At 41.2% G+C, this 25,269-nt stretch overlaps 1 protein-coding gene across 1 annotated transcript in view; it reads left to right on the top strand.

Annotated features, from left to right (window-relative positions):
- LOC113033089 (voltage-dependent N-type calcium channel subunit alpha-1B-like) overlaps positions 1 to 25,269 on the top strand; it is a 326,109-nt gene extending 300,840 nt beyond the window's left edge. Inside the window, exons 48-50 of the mRNA XM_080308904.1 lie at positions 6,667 to 6,883; positions 12,784 to 13,001; positions 16,209 to 25,269. Coding sequence (XP_080165030.1) covers positions 6,667 to 6,883; positions 12,784 to 13,001; positions 16,209 to 16,757 — 984 coding nt within the window. The 3' untranslated portion in view covers positions 16,758 to 25,269. The remainder of the gene's footprint in view (positions 1 to 6,666; positions 6,884 to 12,783; positions 13,002 to 16,208) is intronic.

Here is a 25,269-nt window from a genome sequence, read left to right as displayed (position 1 = left end):
TTCAGACATGTGACATTTGACTGTTTTGGGATGGGAACGATGGTTGCTGGTTTGAAACAGGATGGTACCAGTGAACAGGACAGCGAGGTGTTATATATAGAGGTGAAGACGTCCGCCAGGTCCGCAGCACAGTCTTTTAGCACCCGGCCCAGCACTCCATCCGGCCCGGCCGCCTTCCTGGTGTTAATGCTCCGGAACACACGCCTCAGCTCATGAGTGCGCAGGGTCGGTTGAGGGGAGAGGGGACAGGACAGGGTCGGTGTTCTCCCTATCAAAGCGGGCATAAAAGAGGTTTAGGTCCTCAGCCAGAGTAGGACTATCGGCTGAGGGTGATGGTGTTCTCCTTTTGTAGTCCGTGATAGCCCTGATGCCTTCCCAGACCTGCTTTGGGTTTGTGATGTTCTCAAACCTGGCCTCGATACGCCTCCTGTGCTGCTGCTTGGCAGTCTTGATGCCTCTTCTCAGGTTAGCCCTGGCAGCACTGTATGCCTCCTGGTCCCCGGAGTTGAAAGCGTTGTTCCTCGTTCGAATAAGTTGTTGAACTCTGTGTGTCATCCAGGGTGGATTATTAGGGAACACACGGAGTCGTTTCCAAGTTGTTACATTGTCCACACAGAAACGGATGTAGTCCAAGACAGTGGAGGTGTAACTGTCCAATGCGACACGATTGTCAGTGTCCTGCACCTTGAATACCTCCCAGTCTGTGCAGTGGAAACAGTCCTGAAGCATCGGAATAGCATCCTGCGGCCATGTTCTCACGGTTTTGGTTGTAATCCCAGTGCTCTTGATCTTTTGTGTGTATATTGGGTGTAGCAGAAGGGAGAGATGGTCTGACAGACCCAGGTGGGGATAGGCCTGGGCTCTGTATGCGTTCGCCATGTTGGTGTACACCTGGTCCAAAGTTCTATCTCCTCTGGTAGCACACTTCACATTTCGGTGGAAATTGTGAAGTACAGATTTCAGGTCCGCGTGATTAAAATCCCCAGCCGCAATAAAGACACTGTCCGGGTGTGCTACCAGGCTGTTATTGATGCTGCTGCTCAGTTGTGCTAACGCTAGCTTAGCATTAGAATCTGGTGGAATGTAAACAGCGCAGATGTAAACGGCAGAAAATTCCCGAGGGAGATAGAATGGACGGCACTTTAACACCAACAGTTCTACCTCTGTACTGCACAGTCTTTCCGTTACCGTGACGTTCGTGCACCAGAAGTTGTTAATATAGATGCACAGCCCCCCGCCGGTCTTCTTACCCGAGTCCGCTGACCTGTCGGCTCGATAGGCGGTGCGGCCTGCTAGATCAATAGCCACATCGGGAATGGCGCTGTCCAGCCAGGTTTCAGTAAAAATCATGCACGAACAGTTGTTGAAAGTCCGTCGAGTGGCGATCTGCAGTCGTATTTCATCCAGTTTGTAACGGATTGAACGGGCATTGGAGAGGAATATGGTCGGGAGTGGTGGTTTAAACGGACTAGCCTTTAGCCGTGCCCACAGGCCTCCCCGCCTGCCTCTCTTCTGCCTCCGCTCGCAGCGTCTCCTCCTGCGGCTTGCTGTTGCGGGTAGCCCCGGGGGTTGCTTGACGATCTCCGGGGGGATGAGATACTCGGATGTTAATTGAAGATCTCCACGGCTTAGTTGTAGTAGATCATCTCTATTATATTGAAGTAACCCCAGACTGTGTGAAATGATACACAGCACCACAGTACCATAGATTTCAGTTCAGCATTCAACACTATAATCCCCCAACAGCTCATTCAAAAACTGGTCCAGCTGGGGCTCAACACCTCACTGTGCAACTGGCTGTTGGATTTCCTCACCGGAAGACCTCAAGCAGTACGGGTTGGCAGTAATACATCCAGCACCATCATTTTAAACACAGGGGCCCCGCAGGGATGTGTGCTGAGCCCCCTCCTCTTCACTCTGCTGACCCATGACTGCACTCCACCATACAGCTCCAACCTCTTCATCAAGTTTGCGGACGACACAACGGTGGTGGGTCTCATTAGCAACAGGGATGAGACTGACTACAGAAGTGAGGTGAGACGCCTGGCCACATGGTGTGCTGACAACAATCTCTCTCTGAATGTGGAGAAGACGAAGGAGATTGTTGTGGACTTCAGGAGAATGCACACCCAACATGCTCCTCTGACCATTGACGGAGCGTCTGTGGAGAGAGTGAGCAGCACCAAGTTCTTGGGTGTGCACATCACAGAGGATCTCTCCTGGACGTACAACACCACAGCACTGGCCAAGAAATCACAGCAGCGTCTCTTCTTTCTCCGCAAACTAAGAAGAGCAGGAGCACCAGCCCCCATCATGCACACTTTCTACAGAGGCACCATCGAGAGCATCCTGTCGAGCTGCATCACTGTGTGGTTTGGAGCCTGCAATGCGTCCTGTCATAGAACCCTCCAACGCATAGTGAGAGCTGCAGAGAGGATCATTGGTGTCTCTCTCCCCTCCCTCCAGGACATTTACAGCACCCGTCTCACTAAAAAAGCCCTTTGCATAGCGGCTGATCCCACGCACCCAATGCAAAGCTTCTTCAAGCTGCTGCCGTTGGGGAGGAGACTGCGGAGTCTCCAGGCCAGGACCAGCAGGCTGAAGGACAGCTTCATCCATCAGGCTGTCAGGAAGCTTAACTCCCTCCCGATTCTGCCCCCTCTCCCCTCTCTCCTCCACGGTCTCACTGAACTCTGTCACACACACACAAACACACACACTCTCTGACTCACTCACTGGCCTGCACCAGTTACCAGTCACTTTGTGGAGCATTGGACTGCCATTACCTCATAAGACTTTGTTGTTACACTTTCTCTTACCGTACATTACTAAATCTCCATTTGCACTATTTGCCTATTTGCACTACTCTGCCTGGTTTACACTCAATGTCACTTACTCATTATATTGTATATTGTATAGCTTTCTTGTTATATGTAAAATTGTATTTATTTAAATTTTTACTTTTTAATTATTTTACTTGCATTTTTAATCACTTTTATATTTAAATATATTTAAATGTTCATTTGCTATTTATCTAGGGATTGAGAGTAACGCAATTTCTATTCTCTGTATGTCCTGTACATGTGGCAGAATCGACAAATAAAGTTGACTTTGACTTTTGAAAAAAAAAAAAAAAGTGCAAAAGTGTAGGAGCTCCGGGCCGCTGCGTCTGTGCGCGCGGCCATCACTACAATATACATGTTTTACAACAAAAGGAGTGTGTAAAACATGTATATTGTAGTGATGGCAGTATACTGTGTATATTTATACTGCCAGTATGGAAAATGATTATTTGGAAATGCTTAAAATGGAAATGATAATTTACTGTGAGGTGAGGTGTGGTTGGGGTGTGGACAGTAGTTGTGCTTTTGTAACGACGAGGGGGGAAAGAAGGGGGGAAAGAAAGAGGGAAAGAACAGCTGAGAAGAGGGACGGGGGGGAAGGGCAAAAAAACAAAAACCAACAGAATAAGCAAAAAAAAATAAATACATATATCGATCACCTGGATCACCTGTTGAGAAAGAAAAAAGAAAACAAGCAGAAGAAAACGAGAGTAATAGAATAAACAACATCACAATGATATATGGGAACATGACAGTAAATACTAAATATTAAACATTATTGTGCAGCACGTAAGATCGACAGCGCACAGTGTGCTTTGAGGTAGGAGCCAAAAAGGGTGTAGTTTGTGAGTGTGAGCTCCCGTGTGTACACCCGTGAACATGGACGCGCTTGTTTTTAAAAGGTTCCTTCATGTAATGATCTGCTAGAGCAGGGGTGTCAAACTCAAATACACAGTGGGCCAAAATTCAAAACTGGAACAAAGTCGTGGGCTAACATTAATATTTATTGAAAAAAAAACTTCCTCCAGATATAAGAATGAATCTTTTCTTATGGACTCAAATAAGTTTTGCTGGAAAACTGAATATGGAACAAGCAAAGCTTAATACTAAACAATATATATATTAGCTGTATAATACCAGTAGGCCAGCTCTAATAGTAATTTGGTATGGCTTCGCGGGCCAAATGTAATTAGGCTGCGGGCCAAATTTGGTCCGTGGGCCAGAGTTTGACACCTATGTGCTAGAGGGTGTGGGGAGCCACTGCCCCGTCCTCCAGGGCATGAAGCAGGTATGGAGGAGATCAAAACTCCAGACATCCAGAGGCCCCCAGAACACAAGAGACCAAGGAAGACCAACAGAGGGGCAGCCGTCCCACTGTCCCAGAAAGAGCTGAGGAGAGTCCCAGATGAGGGGTCACTCAGCAGCCGCGGAGCAGAAGCCAGGGGGGTTGCAGTGATGCGCCCGTGAGCTCCGCCAGCAGCCAGCTGTGCCTGAGTGACCAAGCCCCAGGCCGAGAGGCCGCGGGCACCCCACCTCCGAAGTGGCCCGATGTGTACCTGGGCGCCCATCCCCGGACACAAAGAACCACCAACGCACCGATGTCTGAGGGAGTCCGCCACCGGCAGGGGAAGTGGTGGGGGGAGATAGGCCTCCAAACCTTGGAGGGCCTGATATGTCCCCAGAGAGGTGACGTCTGATACCCAACCTGACGTATAGACACAGACATACAGGCACACACAGATACAAACATCCATTCCCACCCTCATGCTCTCATATGCACTTACTCCACACTCAACCAACGTGGAGACAGACATAAAGCGTACTCTACGAACCGGGTCTAGGTACATTGCCCCTGGAGGGGGGAACTGCACCCAGACCCAGGCGGTGTTACCCTTTTCCCTGCGGTGGGGAGAAGCAGACCGACCCGACTCCACAGCAGGGAGGCCCTACATTTCAGACCCCAGTCGGAGGGCCAACTCCTCCTCCTAGCCCCCCGCTCCAGCAGGCCGCAGAGAACGGGGTGAGAGAAGACTCCAAACCTCCCTCCACCCGCTTATTGTAGTGTTGATGTATGTGTGTTCTAAGGTGCATTTAAAACCCAGGAGGGCATGGAGCTACCTGTCAGAGAGCAGCAGGTAAGCGCATAGCCCCTCCTGCTAGCCCTCAATGTCTACGTGTATTTAAAATTGAGAGGTGGGCAACGACGCCAGGGGTGAGGTGTACACCCTGATGGTAATTTGGATTCCGTGTAGCGTGTCCACCCCCAAGATCCTATATGCATGTGTAATGAGAGTGTGAGTAATGTGAATGTCTAAGTTGTGGGATAAAATTGAGGCAGAGGCAGCCAGAAGGGGACAGAGGGGGGGTTGCCTCCTCCCCACCTGATCATTCCTTATGTGTACTTAATCCGTGTGTTTCTGCTCAGTCAGTGTCAGATTGTCTGTTATCCTCACCTCATCTTTTCATAGTTTCCGTTATTGTGTCACTGTTTCATAGCCTGCCTAGTTACTCTGTGTTCATAGTTTTTTCATAGTTCTTCCACAGAGTGTCAGTCTTTTTAGTTTACACAGTGTTCTCAGTCTCCTTAGTTTCTCCTTAGTGTTCTCTAGTGTTTTTGTCATGCCATCAGCCACAATAAAGGCTCGCTTTATTTTTGGAAACCTAGTTCCATCTCTTCATTTAAAAAACAGTGTTAGCTAAAGCTAGCTACACATTGTGAGACAAACTGCACACAAAGAGTTTCTGTGTTTGCTGATATTTGTTGAGCTGATAGAAACGTTGCCTTTGAAATTACCTGAAGCAAAAAAACAAACAAAAAAAAACAAACAAAACACTGACACCTCTGACTTTGGCACATGTCATCTCTTTTAATGCAACATCCCCTGTTAATTAATAAATGAACAGGACTGCAATTCATTTGTTACTGTTTAGGTTCAAATTAGTTTGATGTTTGAAGACTTGCAGTGACAAAATGATAATACCCTTCAAATGTGTTAAAACAAAATTAATGAGCCTGGTTTTAAAATGTAAGGAGTAGAAAGTAAAGATATTTGTTTAAAAATGTAGGGAGTAAAAGCAAAAAAGTAGTCAAAAAAATAAATACTTAAGTAGAAATTTTAGATATCTGTACTTTACACATTAGTGTACTTTGTTATTTCTGACCTCTGAAAATCAGTTTGTTTGTTTTTTTAGCTATTGCTAAATACAGAGGGTTTTTTTTCTGGAACTAGAAGATGTCTCTTAAAAAGTCTTATTCACCCTTCACTATTAATTTTGACTTTTTTTTTTTATAAATTTTCTGTTACAGATCATTCCAGTTGGGTGTTCCATATATGTGAAAAGTCTACAGAAGGTTATAAAACCTGAAACTAATTCTATCTTAAAATAGGTTAATCAGCTGAATGAATTAGCTCCTACTGGTATGAGTGAAACACCTGGTCCTTTGCCTTTAATTTCCTCGTCGTGGGATCAATAAAGTCTTATCTTATCTTATCTTATCTCATCTTGATACTTACTTACTATTTACTAAGACAGACTTGTATGGGCAGATTGGCCCTGTGCTCCTAATACTGATGCATTCTTTAGCTAAATGTAAAATGTTTTCACTCCCTTTGTTGTGTCATGTGGGACAACAGTCAATTATTCTAAAACACAACACAAATGATTACATTTGTGCTGTAATGTATTTTCTTCATCAGATTAAGCAGTGGGCAATTACTGTGTGGATTAAATAATTAGATGCAGTTGTTACATGAAGCTGTGGGGAAAAACAACTCTAAAATGTATTGCTGACTGGCTTTCTCTATCCGTCTTTCTCCTTCAGTCTGTCCCTGATGCCAGCCCTATGAAGCGCTCAGCCTCAACTGTGACCCCACAGCGGCCCCAAGAGGTCAATTTAAGAGACTACACCCTGGAAAAACCAAGCCAGGAGAGAACCCACCACCATCACCGTCGCTGCCACCACCGTAGAGACCGAGACAGAGAGAACAGACAGAGGTTTTTAGATGCACCTTTGGCAGGTCAACCTCCCGGTTCTGCTGGTAAAGTCAGTCAGAATTTATTCACAAGCACTATCAAAATCACAGTGTACAAAGACATTCAGTATCATCTAGTCCCACTTCAGTATCATCTAGTCCCACTTAGTATTGGACTGTCCCATCATGCTATCCTATAATTTTATGTGATTGTTTTTAGTTCAGTTGCAATTCATTTATATGGTGCCAACTCACAACAATAGTTTCCTTTAAGGGGCTTTATATTATAGGACGCGTGATCTGCAATATTAGCAAGAGCCCCAGCTACTCACTAAGAACAAGGACTTGGGTGACGATGGGGTTGAAGAAGTCCCTTTTAACCAGAAAAAACCTCTAGAGCAGTAAGAGAATAAAAAAGCGGTGAAACAAAGGATCTGGAGGAGCAGTGCACAGTGGATTGTGATCCCCAGCAATCTTAGTGTCCAAGATGAAGACTCTGCTTCCCATTCTACTTTGGAATGCTCTGTGAACTACAGGTATACCTGCAGTCTGAGAGCAAAAGGATTTGGGGAGATTTATTAGGATTTATTTACGATAAATGATAACGACTTAAAATAGAGAGCCAATAAAGTGAAGCTTAAAAGGAAGACATATAGCCTCCCTCACATCCTAGTTTTTCGGCATTACTAAAATGTGTTCCTTATTTTGATAGTATTGCACAGATGAAATAAGGCAGTCTTGTTTCTTTAACATGCAAGTTAAAGGAGACAGACATTTGGGTCAAAAATAAAACTTAGAAGCAGAAAATGACACGTATTCCAGATATCCAGACTTTCATAGTCTAATCTGCATGTCAGTGGAATCACAATGTTTTCTGTTAACATCACCTAAGTAAGCTCATTGGGTGAGCATCACTTTGGTGAAGGTCAATAGGTTCACTCAACCTACTGAGTTCCTGTTTCTTTAATCTTTGACACTTAACTACTCCCACAGTTTTTGTGCTATTTTCACCATTCAAATTTTAAACTGTTCTGCTATTTCTGCTAATGCCAGCTACAGGGCTCTAGAGTGTGACCAATTTGGTCGCTTATGCGACTTAATTTCTCAATGGTGTGACTAAAAAAAATCCTAGGTCGCACTGGTGCAACCAGCTGTTTAGTACAAAAAAACGTCTCCGCAACTCTGGAAGTCTCTGCGTGGTCAACAGCAGACACACATTATGCCCATAACATGGTTTAAACCAATCAGAGATAGTCAGTGTGTACTTTTGAAAGTGCAGGCGGATAGAGAGAGGTGAGCAGCTTGAATAAAGTGATATCGATTCATTGAATCCTGAATCAACTTTTAAATATAAATGTATTTTACCAGAAAGGCCAGAATCTCAGTTTAAACCTCACAAAACTATTTCAACAACCACCAACAAGCTAACAGTAAATGAGAACAGCTAAACGGATTCCACTCAAAGACGTAAACACAGAATGCGGCCCCGACACATCAGTGAAATGTCAGCTTTATCACCTGACGACATGTACATGGACGCGTTGATGCTGAAAGCTGACAGCTTACTGATTCTGATGCGTCGGGTCCATGCTTTGTGTTTACGTCTTTTTTTGCGCTAGATTATGATGCTGCAGGTTTTGTCACTCTCCAACCAAAATTGACTGCAGCAGCAAAAGAAGATCAAAACTTGTCTTCACATTTGATAAACATCATCATGAATTCCCTCTTACTTTTGCTGTTTTGCTTCCGCCACAATAAAATCACACTTGCTGCACAGTGCTTTTTCTCTCTCAGTGTACTTCTAGAACAGTTTTCTTTCTCAAATCTCTGTTTTCTGCATTATTCATTCGATTATTAAGCACAAGTCATGTACAGTGCTGTCGGCTGCTGTTTTGTTTTTCTCCAAAAATGACCTCCAACAAGAAAGCCAAATTTCTGCTGTTTAATAGCGAAGAAATGTAAACTTTTTTAAAATGATGCCAAATTGCAAAACAAGTGTCCCCTCTCCCCACTCCCTTTCAGCGGCAGGCAGCAGCAAACAGATCATCAGAGGCCGAGATGATGATTAAGTTTAACATTGTCTACAGTGTCTACTACTGCCAAAGACTGCCAAAGCACTTTAAGAACAAGGACTTTCAGTAACTTATCTTTCTTGTAGAATGGTGCTCCAAATAAAGAACTTTGTGTTGACAAGACTGTTAGTTAATAATTTAAACATCGATATTGCCTATATCGATATTGCCTGTATTATTATTATTTTTTTTTAAAGTGCACATGTAAAACTACAGTGTTAAGCGATGTTGTTGAAAAATTTGTGTGCACCTAAACTTTTGTGAAACCTTTGATTCAGAATATGAATGACTATCTGCATCTAACAAAAAAGTTAGGCGCACCAGTGTAACCATGGAAAAAGTTAGTCTAGAGCCCTGCAGCTCTATCTTTTGGTGCTCATAACTTTTATGCATTTTTAAATATTAAGCTTTTTAACTTTTCAACTCGTCATATCTTCTAAACCGGGGACTCCAGAGACATGAGCCTTGTGCCAATATCTTCAGACACTCCTGACGGTCACGGTAAAATAATTTTTTTTCATACCGTTTACCGTTTTCCCATGAATTACGTTTGTTTCAGGATAGGAAATCTGTCTTTGCCTCACTGAGATGAGCAGGTGCCCTGAGAGTGGGCAGCACAGGTTTGAATCCTACTTGTGGTTGTTGCCGCATTTCTTTCCCGCTCTCGCTCCTTCTGCTTTTTTTTTTCTTTCTCGCTCCTCTTCAGTGTACCCTTTGAAATAAAGCAGATAGTTCCGCTTCTTCAGCTGTTTTTGGCACATGATTTCCACTACATGGCATTCACCCAGTATTTTTGCAGGAAATGCAACTTTTACTAGTTAACAAAGCAATTTGCAGTTCGGGAAAACGATAGATAAATGAATAAATAAACAATCAAAAAATCCTCCGATTTTCTTCGATGCCACCATCAGGTTAGCGTTTCCACTTTGCCATAAGTTTTTTGCTGCTTAGTGGCAGTTGGTTTGCACTGACTAAAGGCTCACCAAAGTAGTTCAGACTCTTGTCATCTGTCTTACAGTAGATTGCATTGCAACATAGTCACTGAAATATCTCTTCTTGACAGATATTTACCTGTTCAAATGTAAAAAGATACTCATTCATATTCTGAATCAAAGGTTTCAGATTCTGACACCTTTTGACAAGAAGGGCAGCTCTCTAGCACAGGGGTCCCCAATCCCAGTCCACGAGGGCCGGTGTCCCTGCAGGTTTTAGATGTGTGCTTGATCCATCACAGCTGATTTAAATGGCTAAATGACCTCCTCAACATGTCTTGAAGTTCTCCAGAGGCCTGGTAATGAACTAATCATGTGATTCAGATGTGTTGACCCAGGGTGAGATCTAAAACTTGTAGGGACAGCGGCCCTCATGGACTGGGATTGGGGACCCCTGCTCTAGCATCTTACCTGCTTCTTACATACTACTTCAAATATAACATGTACTGTCAGTTTAATATAGTTAAATACAAGGGGAAAACAATAAAACACATTATTGGAAAGAATATTAGGGACTTAACTTAAGTCACCTATAAAAACCTCTGATTTTAACGAAACATTTGACAAAAAATGCTTCTTGATTTTAATGTACAGTGGGGGGAAATAATTGCTAGCTCTCTGGCATGGAGGGGGACACACTGCTGAGGAGATCAGGAGGATTTTGATCTCAATAACCCCTCAATAAAAACCAACACACTATAAATAAAGCATAAAATCTAAACATATAAGTGTGAGGAGTTTCAAAAGAACAAGCACAGAAAATTAGTAAAGTCAAAAAAAAGGACAAAACAAGAGCAACATCCATCAAACGGTTAGTTACCACTTTGTCCGAGTTTTGTTGAAGTCCTGAATTCTGCGACTTTTCAGGAGCTCAGCTTCCCTTCTTTCCTAACCATGAGCCCTCCACTGAGCAGTAGTACTTCTCTGACTGTAGCAGATCACTCCTGTTATTGCTTCCAAGGTTGCTCTGTTAGAAGCTAAGGGTTAAAACAATTAAATTTGCACAATTAAATCCAGATACTTAGATTAAAGTGGATACTTATGTAAGTATCCACTTTTACTTGGTTGGCCAAGTAAATCATGTTAGCATCATAAAGCACTGTTTTAAACCATATTTATTTACAATTTGGAAAAAGAAATTTGGTGAATTAATTAGCAGTTATTCTGCTGTATTTGCTGTATAGCAGTAGAAATACTAAAAAAGGACACTGGAATCTTAAAGAACAGAAGAGTTCTAAAGCAACTTCTGAAACCTCTGTACTACTGTCCCATTAGTCCTGTTATATATTATCATATACCTTTTATCAATATTATCATATACCTTTTCTGAATAATTGAAAAAAACAAAAACAAAAAACGGTAGCCCCTTCTATTACTAGAACACGTTGCAAAGTTGCCTTCTGGTAGTTCAATCTCCTGACTACCTTCCCTCTCTTCGTTACCATCCGACTACACTTCTCTTCTATATATACTTCTACATGCAAAGGAGTCTGATTATAATGCAGATATTGCACGTACAGTTAAGAAATGCACATTTCTGAGGTTGTGTTGTGGAAACATCCAGGTTTCAAGCTTCACTGTGATCCTCATGCACTCAAAGATCCTTTTTCCGGTGCACTTGGTACCCAATCTCGGGTGGGGGTGATGATACCTGTCGTCCTGCCTCCCCCTTGCTGTTGCAATCTCTAGCCATGAGAGTAGGTCCTTCTTCTGAATGTTGGAACACCAGTTGTTTCGCCGTCAATGCTGGATGCTGGATATCAAAGATTCCATAAGCCCCTCATCCTGTTCAAACTGCTGGGGTTACTTATGTAGTAGCATTGCAACAGCACCCTGTTTTTTATTTCTTTATTTCTTGCCCACTTACAGTAACGAATTAAAAGTAATCCCGTTACTTTACTGATTACTTATTTTCAAAAGTAATTAATTACTTAGTTACTTAGTTACTTTTTAAAAACACGATTTACAACCTGAATAGGTTATAAAGCGATAGATTTTTCAGCCCAATTCTACTTTTTCTGCATAATCCATCATACAAAATGTAATCAAATGGAAAGGTCCCTTTTTTAAAACAGGTTTACCCTGGTGCAGTGTGCCGCAGCAGTCAGTGAAAGAATCCACGAGTTTCTCTGTGAATTTTCCATTACGTCGTAGCGCACTTGGTGTTTGCTTGGAAGTTTAGGGTTTTTTTTCGCTCTAAAAAGAAGTTTTCTTCCCACGCACAGCGGACACTAATGTTTTTGTCACTTTTTATGGAATCAAACTCAAAATAAGGTCAGTACTTCCACGCTTTAAATGCTGCACGCTCATACTCTCTCCCGCACTCGATATATGATCCACTGTTGATCTGCACACAGCTGTTGTCACGAACGTCGCACTCGCTTACATCACTGTCATGAGACATTCTCGCAAAAAAATCACAGTTTTAGTAACGCAGCGTTCCTACGGGAAAGTAACGGTAATCTAATTACCGTTTTTGCAATAGTAATCCCTTACTTTACTCGTTACTTGAAAAAGTAATGGATTACAGTTACAAGTAACGCGTTACTACCCATCTCTGCCCACTTATGCCTCCTTGTTCCAGTAGCCCACTACGCTATCCAGCAACTATCTGCCTCTTGGTAGAATGGTGCAGAAATGGTTGTCCTTCTGGAAGACTGTTTTCACTCAACAGAGCAACTCTGGAGCTCTGTCAGTCATCTCTCTGATTAAGGCCTTTCCATTCCAAACTAATTCTAACCTATTAAATGCTTAATCGTTAATTAGATTAGAAATGACCTATGCTGTTTCTGTCATGATTGTTAGAATCTTTACCCCTACTGAAAGACTGTATTAAACACTGGGGAGTAAGAAAATCTTAGGACTTGTCAGAAACACCCAGCAATATTTTCTTCCTTCACAGCTGCAGTGGGTGAGCCAGCATCGGAAACAACAGCCTCCAGAGAGCGAGCCCACGACCGTGGACGCTCCCATGAAAGGAAACACCATCATTCCTCTGCAGACAAACAGCGCTACTACTCCTGTGACCGCTATTGCAGCCGGGGACAGTGCCACTCGAAATCTTCCACCGCCAGCTGTGCTGGCTCTCCAAGTGAAGGGCTGGAAACCAGCAACAAGCAGGTGGGCAAGCATGTTCTTTTTGACTAAGGTCATCTTTGAGCTTTCATTTTTTAATGTCATTCTTGTTAGTTTAGCTTAAGGCGTCTTCTTTTTTTGCAAATCCCCCCATTTTCCACCATTTCTCCTCCTACTCATCATTCAAATAGACTTGGGCTTTCCATAATGACGATTCAGGTATTTGTTGCTTTAGGGGGGCCAACACGTAGGATAATATATTTTTCTATTTTTATTCAAATCAGGCTCTTTTATCCCCATTTTTACTTTCTTTTGAAAGAATTTATAAATGCAACTATACGGTTTGGATTGTTTTATACCTATGATTTGGCCCCTGTCTTCAATGATAAGTATGGCTTGGGCAACTCACTTCTTTTAGCCATGGACATATGTCACACTCTAGAGTATTACACAGTCCAGCTTCTCGTAACATATACTCACAAGTACAGTCAATGTTACCACAGGAATATTTGACTGTAGGATCAACTTTCAGAAGACAGCCATACAGCATTTATACAACATGCCTTATCCAGCTTGGTGTTAATGTTAAATAATCTAATTTGATAACTCAGGAGGAAAAGTGTGCTATCATCCTGGGTCCATCTGCCTGTCTGTCCATCCATCTATTTTCTTCCACTTATCCGGGACTGGGTTGTGGGGACAGGAGTCTAAGCACAGATGCCCAGGTATTCCTCTCCCCAGGCACCTTCTCCAGCTTATTCTGGGGAACACCAAGATGTTTTTAGGCCAGCTAAGAGATGGAATCTCTCAAGCATATCCTGGTTCTGCCTCCAGTGGAACATGCCCGAAGAAACTCACAGAGAAGGTGCCCAGGAGGCATTCTTGACAGATGCCCAAACCACCTCAACTGGGTCATTTTGATGTGGAAGAGTAGCAGCTCTAGTCTGGGCCTCTCTCAGATGGCTGAACTCCTCACTCTATTTCTAAGGGAGAGGCCAGCTACCTTTCAGAGAAAGCTGTTTGTACCCGTGATCTCATTCTTTCGATCATAGTTCCATTCCTGGTCTTGTTGTCATTTGCCACATGAGTTTTGCAGTCTCCCAGTAGGATGACATTCACCAGATAGAGCACCATTGAGCACCCCACCTAGTGAATCCAAGAAGTCTGGATACTCTGAACAGTTGCATAAGTGCAAACGACAGTCTAGACCTGTTCCTGAGTCAATGGCACAAGGAAACAGCTCTGTAATCCACCGTTAAAACCCTATGTACCAGTAGCTAGCCAAGTGGAAATGATAATACCCACCTCAGCCTGCTGTCACTCATCAAGGGAAACTTCAGACTGGAATCGAGCCTAGTCCCTCTCCAGGAGACTGGTTCCAGAACCTGAGCAGTGCGTTGAGGTGACCCCAAATATATTTAAGTATCTCTCAACCTCTAGCACTAGTTCAGGCTCCTTCCCCACCAGAAAGGTGACATTTTGTGTTCCAATATCCAGCCTTGATAGCCAGGGATTGGACAAGCAGGGCCCCCAACCTTGACTGCTGTGTGACAGACATTGAACCCAACCCCTAGTGCGCCTCATGCAGGTAATGGACTTACAGGAAGAAACTAAAATAAGTAAACTGCAGAGTTTTTTTTTTAGCTAAAATATGTGAAGGTACATTTATAGATTGTTTCAAGTGAAGTAAAAATGTGATTAAAAGAGCCTGATATGAAAGACGTGCTGTCTAGTACGTCTGTATTGCTCCCTTAAAAGCAAGAGAGGCACAAGCTGATCTGATTGAGTAGGACATGAAATGGTGGAATTTAGAGCAATTTGAAAATAAATTAGTTGACTTAATCTGAAAAATAAAGGTTTACATTGAAAAAGTCTCTTACCACAACTTCCACTGGTAAGAAGGATGAATGAAAGAGTGCAGAACACAGTGAGAATCAATGAGGTAACAGATAAGTGAGATTAAGAAAAGCGAGAAAAAAAAAACAATGCAAACTGGAAACTTTAAAGAATAGCAAAGCATAACACTATTTATCCACATAGTGTTATCTGACAGTTTTTACATCATATACACTTAACCTGTGCATGTATTTTAGATAACTGGGAACCTTTTCCATTTCAACTGGGTGTTACAAGTCAATTAGTGCCGGTGAAAAATATTAACTTATCAATATCAGCATTTAATATAAATACAATATATAGTAAAAGTCTTGAGCCACCCTTCATTTCTTTATATTTTGCAAGAAAATTTTAAATAAGAGTAGTAATTTATTGAAACATACAAAGATGGAAATACAGTATATATGGCAAAATAGTGTTTGTACAGTTAAAACAAGCTTAGAACTCAGTATTTTGTACTAATGTCTAAATGTTCCCTACAAAACTTGATTCTTTTCATTTCTTAAGTATTCTTCAGGAATAGTTCTCCAGCTTTCTTGACCTGTTTTTTTTTTTTCAGTTATTTCCAAGATGATCAAACTTCACTTCAGTATTGTTGAAGTCCAGGCTCTGTGGAGGCATGGAGTCCTGCTTTGCTTTTACTGCATTGGCAGTATATCTGGGACCATTTTCATGCTAAAAGATGACGCTCTTGCCATTCAGAAGATTTTAAGATTTTGTTGCAAATTGCATCAAAAGCTGGCTCTGCTTTTCTGCTCTCATAATTCCATCAGTTTTAACAATATCTCCAACACCATTAGCTAAAATGCAACCCCAAACCATGACCATACTTTACAGATGCCTGTAGACACTTACTCTTGCAGTGAATATGTGTTCCACTGTAAACTTTGCATTACTTAAGTCAAGTTGAATTGACTCGATATATTTGAATAAAAGCAGAATAAAAGACTGCTTTTTGTCACATTACCATATATATTACAGAGCATCAGCAAATGTGTGATATAGACAAGCAGAAATTAAATGCAGACTGTTGTGATTGCTCTGCATGTTTTTAGTGCTTTCTTCTCTGTCTGCTTTCAGTATAGCCTCTCATGACCTTTCGCTTTTCTTCCCACTTTGTCTTTTTCATCATGTCCCTCTGTGATTATCTATCCATTTGTGCGTCTTTATTTTTGTCTTCTCTGTCCCTCTTATGTTTGCTGTTATCTTACCATGTACATGTATTTTGGTGTCTTTCTTTTCTTTTCTTCCCTTGGGTGGCTCTGTACTTATACATATTCTTCCCATTTTCCTTTCTTCTCTGGCATATTTTCTTTTTCCTCATCATTTCAAATTGCTTGTCCAATTTTCATCTAGGGCAGTGGTTGGGTTAAAGGCAGCCCAGTGGCACTGAGCTCCAATACTAGCACGTCAAGCCGTGGACGTCGGCAGCTCCCCAAGATCCCCCACACCCCGCGACCCGGGGTGGCTTACAAGACTGCCAATTCCTCTCCTGTGCATTTTGTGTCCAGCCAGACCTCTCTGAGTCCCAGCCGGCTAAGCCGTGGCCTCTCAGAGCACAATGGCCTCCGTTACAGCGGCTCTCACCACTTCCCCTGCCCCGTCACTCGTATCAGCTCAGAGCCCTTCCTGGGCCAGGGCAAGGCTCTGGGTAGCCTCTATGGCAGCCTCCGGGACCAGCTGCAAGTCTTCCAGGATATGGCGGCGCTGTCTCCCAGCCCCTGTGCTGGACACTCCTCTTGGAACGCACTGCCTCACATGATGGGAGCCTTGTCTCCTGCTCAACAACAGAACATTGGTATGCCCAATGGGTACCACATCAGCTTTGGGGGTAGCACCAGCCCAGGCTCTGGCATCAGGCCAACTAGGTGTTACCAGGAGGCAGTAAAGGATGAATGGTGCTAGCATGGCTTTAAACAAACCTTTTTAATGCATTTTTGAGGAATTGTGATGAGTTTTATCATCTTCTTTGAAGGCTTTAGTTTACAGCATCACTGTATGTGTTTTAATGCTTTATTGTAATCCTAACTTGGAGATCTTAAGTTATGGAGAACATCTGAGGAGAATGCTTTAAGGGGGTAATATTTGAATGTGAATAGAAAAGTATCCTCTTTATCAAAGCGCTTGTAGCAGAAAGGCAGACTTTTTGTCAATATCAAATGTCTTACAGTGTCTGTTTTTGATTTGCTACTGACACCACCATACTGATCCTGAAGCAACTTTCCATACAATATATATATATTATATGGAAAGTATATATATATATATATTAGGGGTGCAACGATACACAAAATTCACGGTTCGGTTCGATACTTTGGTGTCACGGTTCGATATTTTTTCGATACAAAAAAAAATGTTCATGCCTTTTTAATTTGTCATTTATTAAAATTATAAATATATATTTTAACACAAAAGTACAGTTTTTAAATTTAACCCTAACCCTTGTGCGTGTTGTTTTTTTAGCTCGTCATATTGCAGCCACAGAAATTCTTTTGTCCATGAAACCATAAAGCTGCACTTTCTTTTTGCCTTATAGTCTGATTTGTCATAACTTCTCCGTTTTGTGGTAAGCTTTTCTTGGGCTGTCACTTCTTCACCCTGACCTGTCTTATTTGGCTCAGCAGAACTAAAATATATATCTGTCTGTGAAGGTTCTCAATCATCCAGGTCATCGTAGTGAAATATATATCCTGCCGCACTCACATAAGCTCAGTGATTCTCTGCGCGATCAACCTCTCACATGTTTAAGCTGCGGGAGATTTCACTTGTCATGTTTGCATAGTAAGCTAACAATTAATAAGACGATGTCAGAGGAATTGGTGCACAAATTATCATCACTCACAGATCAGTGCTGTCGCTCTCTATACACAGTTCACGCGATTGCAAAGTGAAAGCAAAAAAACAAGCGCAAATTCAAACATGATTTCAATATGTCACATATTGACAGTGGCTCACCCAATGACATAATTACCCAGCTACATTTCTGAAAGAATGCAAAAGCATTGACATATATTTATCCTTCCTACAATAGCCCGACAGGCAGGGGAGAGATAGCCCCGGGACGTCGGGCTAGCGATATTGCGAGCCCTGTATCTGATTGAGGAATCACTCATCTTTGGAAAAGAGAGTTTATTACAGAGAAATGTCTCTTTCCAAAATAAAAGCTATACTATCCGCTTCTTCTGGGCTATATTCTCAGCAGCATATTAAACATATCAGGTCTCCATAAGGAGAATCCTGTGCTAACAGCTGTCTAAATGACTCGGCTAAAGTTTGTAGCATGCATGCTTGTTGTTTTTGTCTTTGCACTAGGATGATGTCGGTGTAAATGTGCAGTCATATTCGTTGTGTTCCCACTAGTGCTTTCAGGTTAATCTCGTTGAAATAACCTTAACGCCACAACACGGCAAATCTCCGTTAACGAGCTACCCTATACAGAGGGGCTAGACGGCCAACACGTTAACGAGCTAACTGCGCTAACACACTAGCTCCCACCCATGTAATTGAGCATTGCATGGCACATCCCAACATACTGTTTTACTTTAGTCCATGACTCGCTTACCTTCAGGGTCATACGTCACATGAAAACCAAAATAATTCCAAACGCCAGATCTGAATGAGGGTGGGGAGGTCCACTTCTGTCTCGCTAGCTTGCCCTGCGCTCTTCCTTCTGACCATCCTGTCTGTGTTGAGTGCTCAGTGAATCTGCGTTCGACTACTCCGCCTAGGCTGCACTCTCGAGCCTAGGCGGAGTAGTCAAATGCAGATTCACTGAGCGCTCAACACAGACAGCATCGTCAGAAGGAAAGTTGATAAAATAAATTACAAATTTTGTATTGTTCTTTTTTTTTCTCCCCTTTGGTTTTCTTTCTTTCTCTCCCCCTCTTTCTTTCATTCTTTCCCCCTGTCCTATCCCACAGTCATGTCTGTCCCGTTTGCAACTGAAAATAAAATAAATTCATAATTATAATAAAGGTCAATCAAATGGACCAATATGATGATCCACTTAAAATAAATCCTCTTGGCATCTTTCTTGGCCTCAAGACAACAATTCTGATGGCTATAGATCCAAACGGGACACAAAAAAAAAAAGTTCTCAAGAGAGGACATCCTGGCCACTCCAATTTAGCTCCAAAGAGGCAGGGAATCACACAAAAATAAGTTAAACTGAAAGAGGTTCTCAGGAGGCTATGACCATTACTTGCTGTCAGTTGTTGCATTTCAGAGTCAGATGGTGGTGTCAACACTGTAAGTCACAGGATCAGGACAAAAATCAAGTCAGTAGTTTAATGAAATGGTATTTGAAAACCTCAGACATGACACTGTACAGATAGCTGTGCTGTCTTTAGCTTTGGACTTTACCATTCCATGATGATGCCTAATCCTTTTCAACATTCCCTCAGTGGAAAAGATGGAATTCATACCGCTGCAGAATTTAGGAATGAGATAGCGCGTGGTAGTGGAAATAGTTTTGTTTGTTTGTTTGATTGTTGTTGGGATTTTTTTTACCTCAAATTTTCCTTTCCTTTCCTTGATGTTCTTTCTCCATTGTGCACATTTTATACAATATGAGGAAAAACAAAGGAGTGTTTTATGTGAACTGCTTACAGTTTGCCATTGTTTCAGGTCTAATGTTTCTTACAGACTTCTTTGCGATGTTTTAAGACTAAGTGCCTCTCCTTTTAGATAGAAAAAGATGCAATGTCACTGTTTTCTGATGCAGCCACATGAAAATAGATGTTGGATTCATTATATATATCTAGCTCTGCAGGAAAATGTGTTGTATAGAAAGCCTTATCTGCAAGCAGAGTCAATATCTACACTTAAAAGACAGGAGTGAAAAATTAAGTTCTGTTTTTTTTTCTATGTGGTTGTTTTTGATACCATGTAGTCATGTGGGTGGGAACTTAAGGATCAGCATTGTGGAAACGCTATGCTGGGATTTAATTATGAAAACGATAAATATATCATTCAATTTAAATTAAAGTCAGAAACTTAATTTGCATGCTAAAATGTTAGAACTGGTTAACTACCTGATATAACCTCTTTGTATATTTTTGGTAACGATGTCACAGTGAGAGTCACAGTGCAAGTATCTTATTCAGGTGGTAGAGTGTGAGTTGGGTCAGCTGCAGTGGATGGGTGTAGTTGGTTGTGGCTGTTTACTACCCAAAGTAGCAAGGATTGCTACTTTTTTTTTTTTAATCCATTTTTTGTCCATTTAAATGGACACAAGCTATGTCTGTGACTGTATGTCTGTGTGTGTCTGAGTGTGCGCGTATCAGTTGTTGTTGAGATACTTGACATTTCTGGGTCATTTTTTTCACCTTTTCACATGTATCAAAAAAATTATATTGTAACATCATGCCCAGTAACTACTGTATAATGCAGTTTTACAGCAGTGATCCAATTTCTTTAGAATAATCATTAGAAAAAAGGGCAGTACGGTGGCATGGTGGTTAGCACTGTTGCCGCACAGCAAGAAGGTCCTGAGTTCAATTCCACCATCATGAATGAATGTGAGTGCGAATGGTTGTCTGTCCCTGTGTGTTGGCCCTGCGACAGACTGGCGACCTGTCCAGGGTGTACCCCGCCTCTCGCCCTATGACAGCTGGGATAGGCTCCAGCGCCCCCCGCGACCCTGAAAAGGATAAGCGAAAGTGAATGGATGGATGGATGGATTAGAAAAAAGGTCTTATACCAGCCCCTATCTTCACAGAGTAAAGAAAATAAAAGAGGCAGAGTGAATTACTTTTTCTTTGTTTCTTTTCACCGAATTTCATGTCTGTGCCTTGAGCACTTGAGCATCAACTGTTGGATTGAATATGGAGAAAGATATCAGTATATATCTTTTCTGGTCAGAAGGATAAACACCACTTTTAACCCTTAATAATGTATCCAATGTTTTTCATACTAAGCCCCACAAATGCTATATGGACATTGTGGTGAGCCAGAATTAACACTGGCTGGTAAACAGTGTGACTTTTCATATGATCACCAAAACAATTTAATTAATAATTAATTGTGAATAATTCTGACCCCACACAGTGTTCTGACAGTTGTTTATAATTTTTATTTATGCTACACACAGAAGCACTCAGCTTTGGCACCAGCGTCCCAGCTTTTCACCTGACCTCACACACACCTCTCTCCTTCTGGTGTCTGACATCACTATAAAGAAGGAAAGACCTCATTAGATGAATAACCTTCACCTGTGCCTCCAACCTCCCTGGTTGAGCTCACTGCACCACACCTTCCCTGCAGCCTCCGCCACAGCCTATTAATGTGGCGGAGGATCAGACCTCCGCCACATTAATACTCAACAGTGTATGATTACAGTGTATACCATTTTGGCCTGACAAACATTCTGCACGAGCTTGTTTGCTTTCTAGTTAAGTGCAAAAGTTGCACTAAAATGATCAGCATTTCCACAGTCAAACAATTAAATTGTTTGCTTTTCAAGGCAAATTACCTTTAGGTAATTTATAGGAAAAATCTAATTTTCAAAAGAAAATCCCACATGGATGGTTTAAGGAAACATTATATCAAGGATATAGTGTCATTTGTAAAAGGGCATTGATGTTTGGAGCTCTGAAGTAAGTGTGTGTGTTTTGTTTTTGCCTTTGCTTTTTGTTTTTTAGGGGGGTGGTTGTCTACATTGTTAGATATAAAATGTATATATATTTGTCTTGTCACATTTCAACTTCACAAAGTATTTAAATTTTGCAAATACCCCTTTCTTCTGCATACAACAGACAAGGATAAACAATAAAACTTAGCTGACCTGCTCTGCATAGCCAAGAAAAATATACTGGCTTTCACTCAATATTTTAACATAGATGCAACAATAATTAAACCTCTTAAACTGCAAATATCAGGCAGTTTAACTTTTCATTTTTTCATTTTTCACGTTTCATTTTGAAACCATTAAAACATATGCCATTTTTGCAACTATGACTCCTCCTAAGACATCACTTAAGACCAGAGTTGGGCGCGTTACTGTAATCTGATTACTTTTTTCAAGTAACGAGTAAAGTAAGGGATTACTATTGCAAAAACGGTGATTAGATTACCGTTACTTTCCCGTAGTAATGCTGCGTTACTAAAACCGTGATTTTTTGCGAGAATGTCTCATGACAGTGACGTAAGCAAGTGCGCCGTTAGTGACAACAGCTGTGTGCAGATCGACAATGGATCACATATCGATTGTGGGAGAGAGTATGAGCGTGCAGCGTTTAAAGCGTGGAAGTACTGACCTTACTTTGAGTTTGATTCCATAAAAAGTGACAAAAACATTAGCGTCCATCGTGCGTGGGAAGAAAACTTCTTTTTACAGCGAAAAACTTCCAAGCAAGCACCGAGTGCGCTACGACGTAATGGGAAACTCACAGAGAAACTCGCGGATTCTTCCACTGACCGCGGCACACCTGCACCAGGGTAAACCTCCGCCTACCGCAGTCCTGCTTTACAGGTGAAAATAGAGCAACAGGACCGCTGAGTCTTTGACTTTATTTATTTTCTGCTGTGTTTTACTTGCATCTATTTGAAATAGTGAGTGTAAACACAAAAAATACTTTATTTTATGTGCTGGAATGTGTAGAAAATAGGTTTAAATGTTAAACTAATTTATTCAAGTCAGAGAATGTTGCGTATAATTAAATCTTTGCTTGATGCATAAAGTTAAGATTAAAATTGATAAAACAAGTTAAAAAAAAGAGACTTTTCCATTTGATTACATTTTGTATGATGGATTATGTAGAAAAAGTAGAATTGGGCTGAAAGATCTATCGCTTTATCACCTCTTCAGGTTGTAAATTGTGTTTTTAAAAAGTAACTAAGTAACTAAGTAATTAATTACTTTTGAAAATAAGTAATCAGTAAAGTAACGGGATTACTTTTTTGGGGAAGTAATCAGTAATTAGATACGGATTACTTTTTTCAAGTAACTTGACCAACACTGCTCAATATTTTTGTCTAGCCCAAAAGTCAAATTTGCACAGCATACAACATAGTCAAGTACCCTTTTGCAGCAAATGTGAAGTTATTGCTTAATGATAAGCAATAACTTATCATTAAGTTATTGCTTAATGATAAGTTATCGCTTTCTCGTTTCTCACCGCCATGCTTTCTCGTTTGTCTCGTTTTGCACTGTCCGGCATCTGTCTTTTGTCAGTGACGTAAAAGATGGATTTAATGTGACATGCCCATTCAAACAGCAGTCGCTTTCTAAAACATCAGATATGTATCGGATTCAGTACCACATATGAAAGTGGACTAGGTCGGATTTGAAAATATCGGATTTGTGCTGTTTAAACTGTCATACCATGATCGGATATGGGTCGCATAGGGTCAAAAAAGTCGCATTTGATGCTCTTTCACCTGCAGTGTGAACGTAGCCTTTGTTGCAGCATCCCCAGTACCTCTACTTCCTATGGCCTTGCTTTTAATCACAATCTTAAAAAGGCTAGTGTTGCTATATTGATGCATATGCAAAAGTCTGGTGACTTCCAAATCATTCATAATCTTTGAAAGTATGCTGCTTACACATATAAATCTTGTATTTCATTTCAGGGTTGTACCCAGAGCTTGCAGATTGTTGACTAGTTGGCTTGTACAAAACACAGTGAGAGGATTGTAACCAGGCAACAGATCCACCTGACCACTGAATAATACTATCATAACCCAAAAATGCCAGATTCAAAAGAACACTTATTTTGAAATATTCAAGTAGAATCTGTATCAAACTAACAATACTTCCACATTGATAGTAACATATTAGTGTGCAATTAACCTCCTAAGACCCAAACTCTTTCATGGCATGCATTTTTAATTTAACTTTGCTATTTGGGGTGATTGGGACCTGATGCAAAACAAAGAATTATCTTTTTGCCTGACTTTTTTCTCTCTCGCAGAGCTGGATATCCACATATGAGGACATTTGTTTTAAATTTTGACAGAACAGTGGCAGTATAATATCCTTGTAAGAGTTCAGGCCCTTGTGGAGCAAAATTTAGTTTTGTGGTCTAGACAACCCAAAATGTAATGTCCACATATGTGGACACCAGGCCCTACGAGGTTAAACATAGTTTATTTCCAAACCCCATGCGTGAGATATTTTGTCCTCTGCATTTAACCAATTCATTTAATAGGAAGAAAGCTCCAGCAGACCCGGGCTCAGGGACAGGTTCAGTAACATCCCCAGCCAGTCACCACAGATGGTACACTGCACTGCACTTTGCTCTGAATTTCATATGCAGGCTGACTTACACACAAGCAATCTCTGTTTTATGCAACTTGGTGGATTGTCTCTGATGAAATGCCTATTGATGTGCTTTTACATGAAGGACAAGATGTTAAACTCTGAAGCACCTGACTGACTAGTAGAGGAAGAGAGACTTTGTCCCTTCAGCTGTTAGGAGGGAACAGCCAGGGGGTTTGTTTAACCACAGCAACACACACTACAGGGGCCTGACACAAGCTAAAGACAGTTGAGTAGGGCTATGCAACAAGAAAAACTGGTTTCTCCATCCATCCTGTAGCATTACACGCTGGTCTCTTCAGATTTAGGCTTCAGCATGATTGTGACCAAATATTTTATAAAAAATGCTATGAAAAAAAGTGAAACACAAACAAAAAAGATTTAAAATGCATAAAGGCACAAAGACTAAACAAGAATATTTAAAATTGTAGCAACTTTGTATGAATATTTGCATGCATAACATTTACCTTTACACTTTAACTGTGTCAAATGTAGATCCCATAGTTCCAAGAGGGATGAGGTGTGTCCTGTTAGGTCACCATAACAGGTTTTCGTAAATAAACACTGTCAAAGTCATTCTTTTAGTGTAAGACATATGCTTTTGCAGATACAATCATTATTTTAACAGTTTCAACATATAATGCCAAAAAGAAAAAAACATCTCAAAATACCTGTATTGTGTCTGTATTACATTAAAGAAAAATATACCTTTGACCAAGTCTGGACCAGTCAGCCTCCACACATTAGAAGCAGTCCAACAGCTTTATTCCTGAATAACACTGACGGTGTAAATGTGGGTTTTCTTCTTGAAAAAAATACAGACGTATGCATGTTCTAACAGTGTATGTGCATGTAATATACTTACTTACTTTTAGATATCATGTGTCCTTTTGTTGTTACTTTTTAATATTTGATATAAACTGTGGGGTTTGTTGAAAAGACAAATTTCTATTGGAAAAAACAGTATTGAACATTACTGGTAGTTCCACTCCTTGCAGAAGACGAGGAACATTCCTTTCTTTGGGTCTTGGGATTCAGTGAAATGTTTGTTTGCGTGAATTTATGTTTGTTGACCAGACTTTGAATTCTGTTGTTGTTTCTACATTATACATTTTGTATGAAACAAAGCTCCTTGAAATAAAAAAGATGAAATCTAAA

The sequence above is a fragment of the Astatotilapia calliptera genome, chromosome 12, assembly GCF_964374335.1.
Source record: "Astatotilapia calliptera chromosome 12, fAstCal68.1, whole genome shotgun sequence".
Taxonomy (NCBI): Eukaryota; Metazoa; Chordata; class Actinopteri; order Cichliformes; family Cichlidae; genus Astatotilapia; species Astatotilapia calliptera.
This window is presented reverse-complemented; position numbering and strand designations above follow the sequence as displayed.